Genomic DNA, 15,139 nt, shown 5'->3' with positions numbered 1-15,139 from the left:
GATTCTAAATTGCCCATAGGTGTGAATGTGAGTGTGAATGGTTGTCTGTCTCTCTGTGTTAGCCCTGTGACAGGCTGTTGACCTGTACAGTGTGTACTCTGCCTCTCGCCCTATGTCAGCAGGGATAGGCTCCAGCCCCCCTGAAAAAGGATGGGTAGAAGAAAATGGATGGCTTTAAATTGTTGTGCAGCTCTTCTGGGTCAGATTTGGCCTGTATCTATTCAGATGGATTTTAGATCCACCAGCTTGAGTCTAAAACCCATCTTGTGAAATATGATCACCCTTATCACGAAACTGTATGGTGGAATGGTGAAACTCTACATGTTACTATTATTATTATTATTATTATGTGTATATTTTTTTTTGGGGGGGGGGGGGGGGGGTAGTGGTGACACAGTTCAAACGGGACTTTGACACTATCATAAGAACTGTCTGTGTTGCCACCACATTTGCCCAGGTTCCTGCAGAGACAGGTACCTGCTGATCTTTGAAGGAGCAGCAGGTGCTTGTTGGAATCTCAAAACAGGGAAACAGTAAAACAACATGAAGGGCCCTTTACGTACAACGTCACAACGGCACCGCAGGGCTCTGAAACCCATTATTCCCTATGGCTTGCACTACACATGAATGGTTTGCCACTGCATCGAGTAAAGTACGCCATCAGAGGAGCACTGTCGCGATGGTGGCATTTGCAATTATTCAGCCAAAAGAAACAAAGAATGACAAGGAGCAAGCGCATATAGTACATAAAGACCATGAGCAAAAAATTACATAGTAATAGATTTGCATCTGCAAATCAACGCACTGCAGTGTGACTAAATAATCCAAATATAAACAAGTTAGAATCAATTTATTGTGAGCAAACTGAGATTAAACTGAGTGCTAACTGAGATTAAAACACAGATCAAAAGAGAGGCTGGGAGGTCATAAGGTTATAAATGCACCTGGGCTGCCATTTCAGTGAGTGTGGGAAACACATGCAAGTCCCACTGCTTTCAATGCACCGACTAGTCTGCTATGTTTTGTATTCTAATTGTTAATTACTATTAAACATGGTAATTATGAGGATATTTTATGATATAGCAGTGAGGATAGTGTTTAATGGTTCTAATGGTTATGCATGATTATATAATAAATCCATGGTTATATAATTAATCCCAAGAGTTCCAGAATGTTCTTGCCATTTGCCCCTTAAATAAAATACATTTAAATCATTATGGCTGTTATGTTTTTGTGTCTTAGGTAAAACAATTCTATTTTCAAAGAATTAGCGTAATAACTAAAAAAAAAACTCTCCCTGCTCTTTGAAATATTAATTAAGGATTAATTATCCATTTATAAACGTAAATAGGCTAATTATGCATTCTAAATAGATTTGTAGTTTGGTACAGATGCTTATTATGAGGGAATTCTTGACCCGGACCACACTGTGATGGCATGCATTATGAACAGTATGTGAGGGTTGAGAAACAAACCTTCGACTGAACTAAATGAAATAATATAAACAATGAAAGCAGCTCTTTTTTTCCTCTTTTTCGCTCATCCAATCTTTGAGAGACAAATTTAGAGGACACCAATACTTTGGCATTTTTCATTGTAGCAATGACTCAGGGTTTTAAAACCACAGAGCCAAACAACGGCCTCTGGGTTCTCATCACTTAGAATGACTCAGACCCAACAAACTGTTCTTTCTGTTATTGCACTTTAGAAAATAAGACAAAACGAATAACCGTGTCATATGAATACACCAACGAGCCAGCAGCTACATAACTGTATTACAGCCAATGAAATGTGGCTGTATGGTGCTTGTCTGTCTGTGTGACTCTCTCTTGCTGTTAGGCACTCTCTTCTTTTTTTTCAGTCACGTCTCTTTCTGTGCCTCGTCTGGTTTTTCATGTGGGAACTAACCAGGCATTTCTGCCATATTAATATGTGAAAATATAATCCATTTGCAGTGGAAATCATTCCCGGGGAAAAGAAGACAGTGAAGCCCATCGAACTGTAAGGTTTATGCCGTGGAAGTTGAGGTGAGGTAAAGTGATAAGTAGCTAAATCCAAACGAGCTGGTGTGTTTCTTAAATATCACACACCATCTCCTTTCCAGTGACAATGTTTCTAAAAGGTCAAAGTGAGTGACTTATTTATTTATTGATAAAAAAAATTTCCAAAGTTTTGACATAGTCGCTAGCCAGTTCATAGCACCCTAGAAATGTAATAAGAAAAGCTGTCAAAATGTCAGAATTTTAAATTGTCAAAGGAATAACAATGATTTGTTGTATGTTATAAAACTAATTAGCCTTGCAAACTACTGAAAGATAACAGTAGATAATGCCATGAGAAGTAAACTATTTTTGAAAGAAAGGAAGAACAGTGTAATCAAAAGGCCAGAGGTAAACGTTAGCTACAAGACATTATCTATGGGGCAGCAGATATTTCTTGCTGCATTGCTGAAGGACATTTCCTCGAAGCTTACGCTCATTGGCTCGAGATATTGATCCTGGATTCCATGGTCATGGAGCATCTTTCCTGCTGATGAGTTCATTTTGCTGTCAGTCAAAGCCTACAGTTTAAGATGTGAAGCATATTGATGTAAATCCCTTTGGCTTCTAAAAGAATCCTTCAACATTTTAAAATGTAATTTTTTTTGGAGAGCAGATCAATATCAATTTAATATATATATATGCGTTCAGTAGAGACAGTGATGTGACCTGTTAAGCCTGGCTCAACACAATGAGTGGAATGAGATCAGCTACAGGCATATGCTGCATTATTATTCCTTATTCTTCAGTTATGCAAGTCCAAATATCAGAAGTACTGAGGCATGGCATTTGAATTTGGAAACAGCGTATTATCTGTTTGGCTCAAGCCAGCCACTTTGTATCTCTACTGGAAATATCTTGATTTAATTCCACAATGTCATTGTTTGTACAGTTATCTGTGGGTAAAGCATACAAGGCAAAAAAAACAGACCCAGACATGCTTATCAGATGTCTCTTACAGATTACCAGACATGCCGCCTTGGTATTGCTGTTCTGGTCATAACTAGAATGTTCGTTCTGAGCTGCTTCTCTGTTTTCAGAACATTCTAATATTCTAACATTCTGACATTCTAATGGTTTTTTCAGAGCCCCTTTGATATGCTACCGTAGCTCTGTTACATCTTCTATCTACACAAAGCAGCTAAGCTGGTGATGATAATGTGTTTAGTCAGGAGTCACAGTGGTCGGCCACAGCTTGTCTTGAGGACAGGAATATTTCTTATCTAGCCCACAGTCAGCACCACCGACCTAATGATATCGTCTAGTGTGGATAACAAGGCTTTACTATTAGCAGCACAGCATACAACTTAGCTGATGAAACAATTTTACAGATCCACTCCTACCTGCTGATTTATAACATTCTGATGTCTGTGCTATAAAAGTAGTTCAGGAATAAATTAGAACAGTGGACAGATGAGGACTGCAGACACACACGGAGCTCAAATAAGAGTTGAAGCAGCTTTGTCGATAATTTAGACTTATTTTTGGCAATTACACATATAGGTCCAATATGTCATTTTATTTTAGTGTTACGTCTTGCTGATGAGTTGCAACTCTCCTGTGGAAATGGAGAATACCATACCAGGTGTTTGACTGCCATTTCCTTTGAGGACCAGCTCCTTGTGAAGCTTTGCATCACTCCCAGCATGGGTTTTCCATGGAGCGATCTACATTTAGATCTCCTCCTGGAAGTGGTGCAGCGCTGCACAGGGAATTAACCTTGAAGGGGATGGCATCCAAATTTAAATCAGGTAAGGTTTTCTCTTTTTATGGACTTAGAACTGTAATATTTTGATAGCATTTCATATAACTTTACTACAAAAATATGTTTAACTTTATAATCACTGCAAAGAGGCAGCATGGTACTGTACATTCAGTTTGCACAGTATATATGAAGGAAATTCATTTGCATTCATCAATTTTTTGTAACCACTTGTCCAGTTCAGAATAATGGTGAGAATGGAGCCTAATCCTGTCACAGGGCAAGAGGCAGGGTACATACTCGACAGGTCACCAGTCTTTCACAGGGCTAACACAGAAGGACAGACAATCACTCACACCTATGGCCAGTTTAGAATTTAGAATGATCAATTTGGACGGTGGGTGTAAACCAGAGTACCCGGAGAGAACCACACAGGCAAACTCCACACAGAAAAGCCCCAGCTCACAGGTGGAATCAAACCCAGAACCTTCTTCTTCTTTAGAAAAACATAGCCATAGCAAAATGAGTAATTTCTACTTAAAAGTGAGCATGCAACACACTTAGAGCAACCTATAACCTACATGCTTTCTCAAGAGCACAAGAGTGCATCATATTAAACAACAACCAGTCGACTCATATATTATTTTACTTCCTCTGCATGAATCCATGAAACTGAACAGCACTGCTCCACCAAGAATCCATTGTAGTCTGATTGAAATGAAACTGAAAGATCCTTTAATCCTTTTCAACCATATCACTGATTTGTACTAACCCCACTTTATCCAGGCACCCCTAATCCACAGCATTAAATTCCCCTTGCTTTGCATTTAAATATCATAGTGTCATCAACGTGTAATCTGATATGAAATTGTCTACCAAAGGGGACAGAGATTTGGGAATGGACAAGAATATAGAACACTTTGTGTAACATCTATTTTGTTGCCTCATCTCTTTCATTTTTTATTCTCCATGTATATTCCACTTGTTTTTGGCAGTCCTGGGTTATTCTGTACTGACCCAAACAAATAATTGGAAAGCTAAACGCACACTCAGGCTCATGCTTATCAAAGAGTCTTATAAACAACATCAAATGCCAGCTTGTGTCTGGCCCTCTCACAGCTTCGCAGTTGCCATAACAATCCATTATTCAATTTCAAACCTAACGAGAAATTCCTTGATCCTAATCCCCTCATGCAGCTGAAAATTTGAATTACTATTGAATTTTGGTCCAGTTTTCTTATGATAGACCTTAAGGAAGAAAACAATTGAGATTCATAACAGGTTGACTGTGGCATTAGAATCGTCCTTCCGAACACTTCCCAACCTTCCTTTCTTTTCTGAGCAACTTTATTTGAATCCCCCCACAAGACTTATAAATGAAAGTAAGCATCTCCTAGCTGTCTGCTCCCATTTATCGCTGCACCCGAGTGTTCTGAGATCTCTTCAATGTTCAGTCAGTCTCTTGTACCTTGAAGGTCACATGAGTTCGTTTGGAGTTCAGACATCTGTGGCTTTCTATTCAGAGCTACGGAGCAACACTGTGAAAACTGTTACCTTGCATTTACTGTTAGACGTGCTTTTCTTTTCTTCTTTTTTGCTCCATATTTATTTCTTTATTTGCATTCATCCATCCATTTTCTTCTGCTTATCCAAAATAGTTTTATTGCAAAATTGTGGAGAAAGAGTCTTTTATTGAATGATACAGCTCAGTCCAAAAATGGAAAAGGTCAAGTACTTTTTTTTTTTTTTTTAATGAGACACAAACAAAAACTGTTAACATTTTAACTGGTTTTAAGTGTCCCCTATGGTCACATTAATTGGGCCCTAAACTGCAGGGAGACAAGTACGATGACGATTTTTCATACCCTGGTACAATGCATCAGTCTCAGGAGTTTTGCCCTATGAAATATTATCCTCAGACAAAAACCCCGTTTCCCAGAAGGCTTGTGTTACTGACACGTCCAGATTCTGAAAAGCCTCTTGTTAACAACAGCTGTAAAGTGAGCTTGTTCAATTCGTTCTCAAGTTTAATCTCTCCCTCTTTCTGTTGCTTTCATTTCTCTCTCTTAGTGTCCCATTTCTCTTGTACATGTGGGACGATCTTGAATTAATTAAAAGAAAGACTTTGAAGTTGGATACTTGGCCTCGGGGCATTCTGTTTCATTTTTGTTGTGGTGGGAGTTGCGCTGTTGTTCTGTTGTTACGTTGTAACGACCCAGAGATTCGGCTACTGGACGATGTCATCTTATTAGGCAAAAGATGCAGTTCGGCATAAAACCTTGTTTAAATTGCTCCCTGAAACGCAGCACATCTTTGGACTATGGTCTTCTCTTGTGTGATGTCAAATTTTATAACCTCTTCTCTTATTGTCTCTTAGTTCTTCTTATGATTAAATTATGGAAATTTTAATTGGGCTGAAATAAAAATCCTTTAAGGCCGCTCAACCACAGCAACTGTGATTGAGCGGCCTTCAGTAACACTTTACCCTGGAGTTAGACTAGCATAGTACAATTTCAGAAATTGCCATCTACAGATGAGTCATGGTAATGCTGTGATTGAAGGACAACACACAGGGTCTGGATTGTTACCTTGTACACACTAATAATTTGACTTCATTTTTGGTACCCTGGGCTGTAATTCTGTGTAATTTCATTGCTTAGTGGTAATGTGACTATGAATAATGATGACTAGTTTTTGCTATAAGAGCAGCCAAAGTTGAGGGAGTGAATTCAGTAAACCCTTCATCATACTCAAGTCTCTCTCTCTCAAGTCCCTCTCCCAAGGCTGTCTAGCTACTGTAATATAAATAGAGGTCTATCCCAAGAGAAATGGATCGTCTGTACAGGAATGAGACCCAGGAGCCCCTCAACGTAGTGATGTCATATGAGGGGGTGTTGATCTAACATAAGATGATGGGCTGTCAGCAGCTGCTGTTGTAGCGGGGCTGGGACAGACAGAATAAGGACTGAAGGAACAAGAAACAAAGCAGTAGATGAGACAGAAAATCAGGTTAGTGGGAGAGGGTACTTATTTCAATGTAAAATGGAGAGAAAGCTAGTGAATACTAATGGAAGTGATACTAATGGAAAAGAGAGAAACAGAACAGACTGGACGATGCCTGGATTAGAGGCCTGGTCAGTGTTGAACTACCCTGCCAAGCTGCTCCTCTCCACATGAGACTCGTCCCTATTTCCATCCCATCAGCCCCTCCCATCTCTGTTGCACTCTCTCTCTATTCATTCCAATGACATACCATGTCTAAAGCTGAGTCCGTGAATGAAAGATATTACCTCATGCAAATAACACCATCTACCCCAGCAAGCCCATCACATGCTTCAAGCAACTAAAAAGCAGTAACTCATCTCTCTTCACATTGGCTTTGATTTTTTCTTGTTCCACTCTAACAACCCTCCACTCTATTTCTCTTCTCTGTCTCTGTAATCATCCTTGTTTTTTTTATATGTAAATATATGCAATAGGTTTTACGCGTAATAGATTTCAACCTGTAGCAATTAAAATCCAAGAAAATATAGCAATATAATCAGAGTGCCTACTGCTGTTCATGGTTCTCTGACTAAGGCTGGTAATACCATAAGTTATTACCTGCTATTTAGTATTTACACCCAGTTCCTGGCATATCAGTGTGGCTATTCCATCATTCCATCATAAGACTATATAAGAAACCATATTTTCCAGAACTTAATCAAGTTCTTCTGTTGCATTCATGTGTGACAGGTGAGACCTGTTTACTCTTTCCATTACACGGTGTTTCAAGTCTCTGACACCATGTGTGTCTCAGAATGACAGAATGATGAAAACTGATATGATAATTAAAAGGTTTAATTTTAATAGACGAAACCAACTTAAATATAAAATAATGTTATATCTGTTTGAGCTGTTATTTAACTCACATCTGCATTTTCTGACCCATTCCTCCTTTCTTTGCTTTCATTTCTCCCTTAATACATGCTTTTTGTTACATTTTTCTCTGCTCCAGCTCTAGCGAGTTTAGCTGACTTTGATGTCTCTTGAGTGTCTTAATAAATTGTTAAATGTGTGTTGTTGATGGTTGCTCTGCCTCCCCCCTTCTCTCTTTTTCTCTCTGTGTCAGCTACCTGCCTGTAAGGCTTCAGTTACATTAAGTTAGGCAGAATCCTACCTACATACTGACCACAGGGTTTAGTGTTTCATACTCACCCTAGAACATATAAACTAACATCATCTGCATAAATGGAGACATACATATGTCTCTGACCATATGCATGCCTGTGTCATAACCTACTAGGAAACACATGTAAAATGCAGGAAAACACACGTATGTATGTAGAGAACAAAGGAGTTTCTTTTGACTGCAGTCGCATGGGGGGCAGCTGTATTCTAATGTATTAATCATCTTGTCTCCAGCTTGCTAATTAATGACCCATCTGTCCCCACTCACTGATGTTCCACTTCAAACTCCCTAATAAACAAACACACACACACACACACACACACACACACACACACACACACACACACACACACACACACACACACACAGGGGGGTTGCAGCACAACAACCAAATTCTCATTCCAGTGATGCAACTCTAACACTACTGTCGTGCAGACTGTAAGCTGCACGGTCTCATCTGCATTCAAGAAAACCTCAAAAGTGTTTGTGGCAGCTTCATGAGAAAGGAGTTCTCTTCAGTTGCTGTGCATTTAGCTGGCAGCCGTGTGATCAGGCTTATCTGTGTGTGTGTTTATGTGTGCACTTATGTAGGTGTATGTGTGTGTTCATAGGCTTATCAGGTGAGCCCGGGCAGAGTGTCAGATGCAGTAATGGAGGCTTCAAAGACAAGCGCTGCGGTGAGTTCCCTGGCTGCCTTTTAACAACCCCACCACCACCACCCCTCCCTCTCCCTTCCTGAACTATTCCCACCGCTGGGACGCAGAGGGACAGAAAGGGACATAAGTAGACACCTGGATGGAGAAGGAAAGGATGCAAGAAGTGAGATAAGCAGGCAGGTGAATAATTAAGTGGGTGCAAAGTCAAACAGACAACAGGTAGGCGTACATCAGACTGAGTGGCAGGTAGAAGAGATACTGGAAAGCACAGAGGATGCCTGATAATAAGACAGACACACGGAGGAGCAGACAGACAGTTAGACATTCAGAATTGGCCAGGTGCTTGTACAGGCCACCTCCCCTTCACTTGCATGAGTAGAGATACTTCAAACACCCGCCGCTTATCTGCTGCTTTGTTCTGTTATTCTCGTTGCAGCTGCTGATGTTGTTTTGATGCTCGTCACCACCATCGCTGATTTGTTTCCTTTGAATGGCAGTTCTATTTCTGACTTCCCATTTGCTTGTTTCCATTTTGATCTTTTGTACAGTATATGTGTTGGAGTAAACTTATTTATTGTGCGTGCGTGCGTGCGTGCGTGCGTGCGTGCGTGTGTGTGTGTGTGTGTCTTTTGTTTTACATCTGAAAGCAGTCACAGTTAAGGGATAGTAATTGAGTGTTTGATCATTAAAAGTTGCCAATGGAGGTTGATTGGTTTCATTTTTCAGGAATTATTGGGTTGTTTTCATTGCTTCAAAGTATAATATGGCATGAAAGTGAAATCAAGAGATCAGAGAGTTCTGTAGCAAATAAAACTGCTATATAAGCACTTGTGGCTTCATAAAACCAAAACTACAGAAAAGGAGAGAATTTTTAAATATTTAATTTACCAACAGTTTACCTACTTTGTTTGCTGCTGATTTCAGAGTATTGATATTTAACTACAGTCCTGATATTTCCTGTAGCATTTGCAGTAATTCAGCTATAAAAGTAATTTTATCACTGTGAGTCAAATCTGTACAGATTGTTTTTAGAATTGTAAGCTTTTGAAAGCAAAGCCTTTGGAGTAAAAGTGCTGTGCTTTGAACAAATTGTTCTTTTTGATTATGTCTTATTTCATACCACGTGTGACAGTGTTCAACAAGGGTCAGACTTTCGTGCATGCCTACTATGATAGACGCTTCCCTTCTGCACCTATTTTATTTGAGTTTTTACATCTAAGTATGTATTCTATTTCACAGGCCTTTATAGCATTTGGATTAATTTATTGAAGTAATTTACAAAGTATTGCAAGGTAGCAGCAGTTATTGTGTATGAAGAGATTTGTTTGCATGTATGTCATATGTTATAAAGCCAATCTTAGAGGAATGATCAAATGTGGAGACTTAAAATGCAAAAATAGAAAAACAAAGGGTAAAGAAGTGAAACACTGCTGTAATATTTTCATACAATGTCACAGAATGTATTACAGTTACCATCTATTTAGTGCCATATGGTAGATTATCGGTAATGTTTGTAAAAAATATAAATAACATCATCCGACTATCAGTGGAGTACTAAAAGGCATGGACTTACCGTGCTGGTCTTTACCACATGCAATCATATGGGTTTCATTGTAACTGTAAAAGACATAAATATGAACTCATAAACCAGTGTAAAACTAATGTTTAATAAAAGTAAATGCATATTAAGAAATTCTCATATATATATATATATATATATATATATATATATATATATATATATATATATATATATATATATATATATATATATAAAATGAATCTGTTCTTCTGTAGTGTCTTAAGCTTAATGCTTTAAATACACAATATTGTTACAGTAACAGCATTTGTGTGTTTATAACCAAAACTGCACACTGTGACGGTTATACGTGCTAATCTCACCAATCCCTCCTGCTCCCTCCAAACAGCAAACTCTGGAGAACAACTTAACCAACTTGGTGAAGAGGAACAGTGAGCTGGAGAACCAAATGGCCAAGCTCATTCAAATCTGTCAGCAGGTTGAGGTATGTAATATATTTTTATGTCTTTTAATTTCTGAGTAAAAATCAAGTCATCTCCCCTAATTGTAACCCTTATAACGTCCATGTGGGAAGTAGTTTTGTTTGTTGCCAAGTATCATGGTAGTCAGAGGTCACTGTCAGCCACAGCCTCAGAGCTGCAAAAGATTCTTAATGAGGGAATTTCTGCTGGGTGGAAATAGGCATTTCCAACTCAGTTGGGGGAGATAATTTAGCTTTCTCTCCAGGCCACTGATGCTACTCTATATTTTTTTTTTTTTTTTTTTTTTTTTTTTGCTACTCTATATTTTAGTTAATTCCTTTTTTTTTTTTTTTTTTTTTCCCTCCTGCTGGATCATAACTATGACTTTGCCAGCATTAAAATAAGGATTCAATTCTCTCAGTTCCTTCACCAGCTACTGATTAAATATTGATTATTCTCAACACTGGAAGTGAATGCCAGGCTCTTAAAGTGTTGTCATAAAAAAAAAAAAAAAGAAAAAAAAATCTACATCATTTAAAAAAAAAAAAAAATGAAAAGTATAGAATTAAAACTACAGAATTATACTTTCCTCACAAGGATGTGAAGGAAATACAGCAGCAAGTTAATAATGACTTAAATGTAAGGATGTGATCTTGCTATGTCATTTGGCCATCAATATGATGAGCGATTAAACACAGCACTGTAAAAATTAAAATACTACATACCAATTAGGGTTTCAGTGGCCTCTTTCTTTGCAGATTGTAGCACTGACAATCTGACTCAAAGTATGACTCAGGAACAAAGGAGTAGCTCTCAGCAATCAGCCACTTTCAGACCATTTAAAAAGGCATCCTTTTGCTTCTAGTTGTGGGAAAAGCCACAGCCTCTTCACTGTCTCAGCTCTGGCTTGTAATGCTGCTTAGGTTCTTCCTTGAACTTTGGCTTTCAATTAATCCCGCTGCGATGATTTTAGGATGGGTGAATTACTGTTGCATTACTCAACACTTTAATTCCCATTGGCAATGCCCACACCAGAAATTTATGCTTGCCAGCGAATCAGATAAGATTATCTGTCAAATGGCATATATCTCCAAAGTGGAAGCTTTATCTGACTTGTCACAAGGTACTAATGTGTCACAGTTCCCCGGGTTCGATTAAATGACAACCTTCAAAGAGTGTTTGCACTCTGGTGTCCTAGTGTGAACCTGTAGCTGTCTGCAGAAAATTATACCTGAGTCCGTCTTGTCACTGTTGACCTCTTCCATTTGGGCTTCTACTATGATTTAATGGAGGTGGTGTTCAAAGCCAGTCAGAGAGTACTAATGCTTTGCCACTGAGTGTTTTCTCAGCAGCCAAGCATTACCAGCACATGCACACACATACACTCAGGCTCATACGTTCTGTCTTTGCACACTCACTCTTAATAAACACCATCATTTTCTGTGAGATTTGACATTAATGGCTCCAGAGGACAAATGCATTTTAGTGCTGCCATCACTCTCAGCGTAGTTCATTTCTTATTAGCCGGGCATGACTCCATTTTCTCCGAGTCAGTCTGAGGTCCATGAACAGCAACTCATGCAGCCGCTCAGCCAATCAAAATTAAATGATTGCTGGGTGATTCATTAAGTACAGGCAAACTGTTCATCAGCAGTGCATGGCATGAAAAAAAAAAATTCTGCCTCTGTTTCGTCTTTGTCTGCATACCAATGCTGTGCCACCGCCACGACAGCAGCACAATTTCATCAGTTATTCATCAAAAAGTAATGAGGAGAGATTGCATGGGGGGGAACATGCCTCACCAACTCTTAAGCAAATTATTTAAACGAACTATACGTTTTCGATTCATTTAGAGCTATTCTGCCCATGTGATGTCAGCGTCGAAGGGCTGGTAGTGGTTTATTTATGAGAGGCATAAGAGACAGTAAGACTGAAATATTTTCTGGTGAGCATGCGTTAATGTACAGAGATTTTTTTATTTATGAGTGGCAGGAAGAGGAGGGAGGCCGAATGAGGAGAAGATGATGGTGAATGTTGGTAAGACTGAAAAGTAAAGGCTGTAGAGGTGAGGGAAAGAAAAAAAAAAAAAGAAAGCAAACAACCAGAGGTTAACAGGGCAAACAGAGAATGGGATGAAAAGAACATAAGTGTTAGTCTGACTACCAGTGATCTCTTCTGCAAAAAAGAGATATAGGCAGTGTGTGGAAGAACATGTTCAGCAATAATGCAATACAACACAAAAAGGGAATAAAAAAGTGAGAGTTTTAGTGAAGGGAGAGAAGTGTGTACAAAATAAGAAATCTCTGAAGGGCTTTAAGCGTGACCTGGATTTCTCTCGTCTTTGTTTGCATCATACTGTATTGGTGCCGAAGAAATGATCAAACACAGTGTGAATCAGCTTCCAGTGTGTCAGCACACACACAGCAGCGATGCAGCCCGGTCCTCCGGGGGTTCGCTCCGGGGGAGTTATCTTTTCCTTCAGTCTTAGATGCTCTGACTTGATGATGTGTAGGATGTTTCTTTCTGAGCAGGCCTCTATTCTCACCGCACGTATTTGGTGTGAGGTTTTTGTGCTTAATGGTGTTCAGAATAGGATTCAGTGTTTTTGAAATCACTGATGTGATTCTTGGGCATTTGAAATGATTTTTGTTTAGTTAGCACTCGTCACTTATTTTCACTCATTTTGGATTATTAATAGTCAGCAGAGTAAGGGGCACTCAGTGAGGCTCTTCGGTGAAGAGCATTTCCCTGAAAACTACTCTGATATTGAATAGACATCGATACAGTGACAGATTTAACTAAATTCAGAGCTGGAATGAAAGCTGTGTTAATACATAGAATAAGACTAATATCCTATCTGATAAATGCACATTATTTTTCTGTTTAATATTAAGGAAGCTCCCTTTTTTTTTTGAGTAATAGTACAAGCTTTTTTACCCTCTTCAAATGCACATCTCAAGAGATGCTCTTATTCTTTTGTTACTGTTTCATTTTGTGCTTTTCTATTTAATTCCCAGTGAGCCTCCTCTTTCTTACTTACACAATAGTTCCTTAAAGGCCTGTGCCCTTGAAACTTTGTCTGTGTAGTGAAGTTCTTGCATTTAACATCTCCCTCGTCTTAATTCATCTTGCAGCTTGACAGCTGATCAGCTTTTCTGTCTTTCTGTCCCACTTTATCTTGCTCTCTATAGCTGCCCCCACTGAGGTCATGGTTCAGCTATCCCTTGTGAGACAGAGACTCTGTTGTTACAAGGCACATGCACTGGCAGAAAGAGAACTTTCTAATAAGGCATAGGCTTTCTGGCTCTTAATAGAGCCAGAGAGCCCAGACACAGCTGTGGTGTAAGCATTGTTTTTAGGAAGCAGTAAAACAGCAGCTGGTGTTTCCAACTGCTAGGATCGTGTTAAAGTTGTGTGCGACTGATGGAAAAAAAAGAAAGAATCACATCAGACAGAAGCCTGGTGAGTTTAAACGTTCACACGTGTATGTCTACTGATTACACAGTGAGCAGTAAGTCTTTAGCCAAGACCTGTCTAGGTGTGTGTACACCGAAGCTGATCCCACTGTGTGCAGAATATGAATCAGTTGTGTGTTGATGGCTCTAATGCCGGCTAATCCTTTGCATTAGGTCTCATCTCTCTTCATCTTTCCACAATAGTATCAGGGAGATTGAACCATCTTCTGGCATCATTTCTAAAGACATATTTCTAAAGCCATATTTCTAAAGCCATTTGCAGTCCCACTTTTAACCGAAGATGGGAACATCAGTACCGTGGGCTAAGAGTATATAGATAAGTGACATTTTTGCTTTATTGCAAGCTCTACGGTATGTTTGTGCTTTTAACAGATTCCCACACAAAGCTTTAGAAGTGGGTAGATGTCTCAGTCAGCCAATTACTGTCGATCCATCCAGGACAGGTGATGCTGTCTGTTAAAAACCACAAAAAAATTTGAAAGTCATAACAGCTTTTTGAAGCTGTACGATCACGTATCTTATTTTCTTAGTTTAACATTTTATCAGGCCATCATTAGTGTTTATGTACTCAGTCATAAACAACAGTTACAGAGATTTTTTTTTTTTTTAGCATGATGCTGTTTAAAGTCAGAGTATTAGCAAGTTATTAAAATTCATTTTAAAGAGAGTCCATCTAATAATTATAGTGCTCTTTCCATCAAGTGGTTATATCATGAAGCCACCAAAGAAAATGAAGGCACACTGTCTGGGAAGCATGAGTGTCCAAATACATTTTCATGGTAATCCATCAAATACTTGTTGAGATTTGATTAGCAGAGATAATGACGAGTGTCCTTTGATAATAGGCATGATAATTTAATTAGTCGTGACTGATGTTTGTATTTCATTGCTTTGTTGAAAAGTAAAAGGAGGCAAGAGGTTAGAATTTGTTACCATGAAAAAAGGAAATAAATGCAGCAGATCTGTTTACCATATAAATATTTTGTTGATTCATGAAGCTAGAGATTCATTGCTAGTGAAGCGTTTCAGAAGAACAGCGTTTCCACCTTTTTTGACATAACACCCATTGCTTTTGTCCCACAGTTGCATTTTCT

At 38.8% G+C, this 15,139-nt stretch overlaps 1 protein-coding gene across 5 annotated transcripts in view; it reads left to right on the top strand.

Moving 5' to 3' along the window:
- The window catches only part of mid2 (midline 2), a 171,840-nt gene that overhangs the window by 115,100 nt on the left and 41,601 nt on the right, over window positions 1–15,139 (top strand). For 3 of the 5 annotated variants that reach the window (XM_030739155.1, XM_030739154.1, XM_030739153.1), the window contains exons 3-4: window positions 8,524–8,589; window positions 10,497–10,592. The exons of 1 other annotated variant lie outside the window; for it this stretch is intronic. In XM_030739155.1, coding sequence (XP_030595015.1) covers window positions 8,524–8,589; window positions 10,497–10,592 — 162 coding nt within the window. The remainder of the gene's footprint in view (window positions 1–8,523; window positions 8,590–10,496; window positions 10,593–15,139) is intronic. One more of the 5 variants, XM_030739156.1, reaches the window with a different exon arrangement.

The sequence above is a fragment of the Archocentrus centrarchus genome, chromosome 10, assembly GCF_007364275.1.
Source record: "Archocentrus centrarchus isolate MPI-CPG fArcCen1 chromosome 10, fArcCen1, whole genome shotgun sequence".
In the NCBI taxonomy this organism is placed as follows: Eukaryota; Metazoa; Chordata; class Actinopteri; order Cichliformes; family Cichlidae; genus Archocentrus; species Archocentrus centrarchus.
This window is presented reverse-complemented; position numbering and strand designations above follow the sequence as displayed.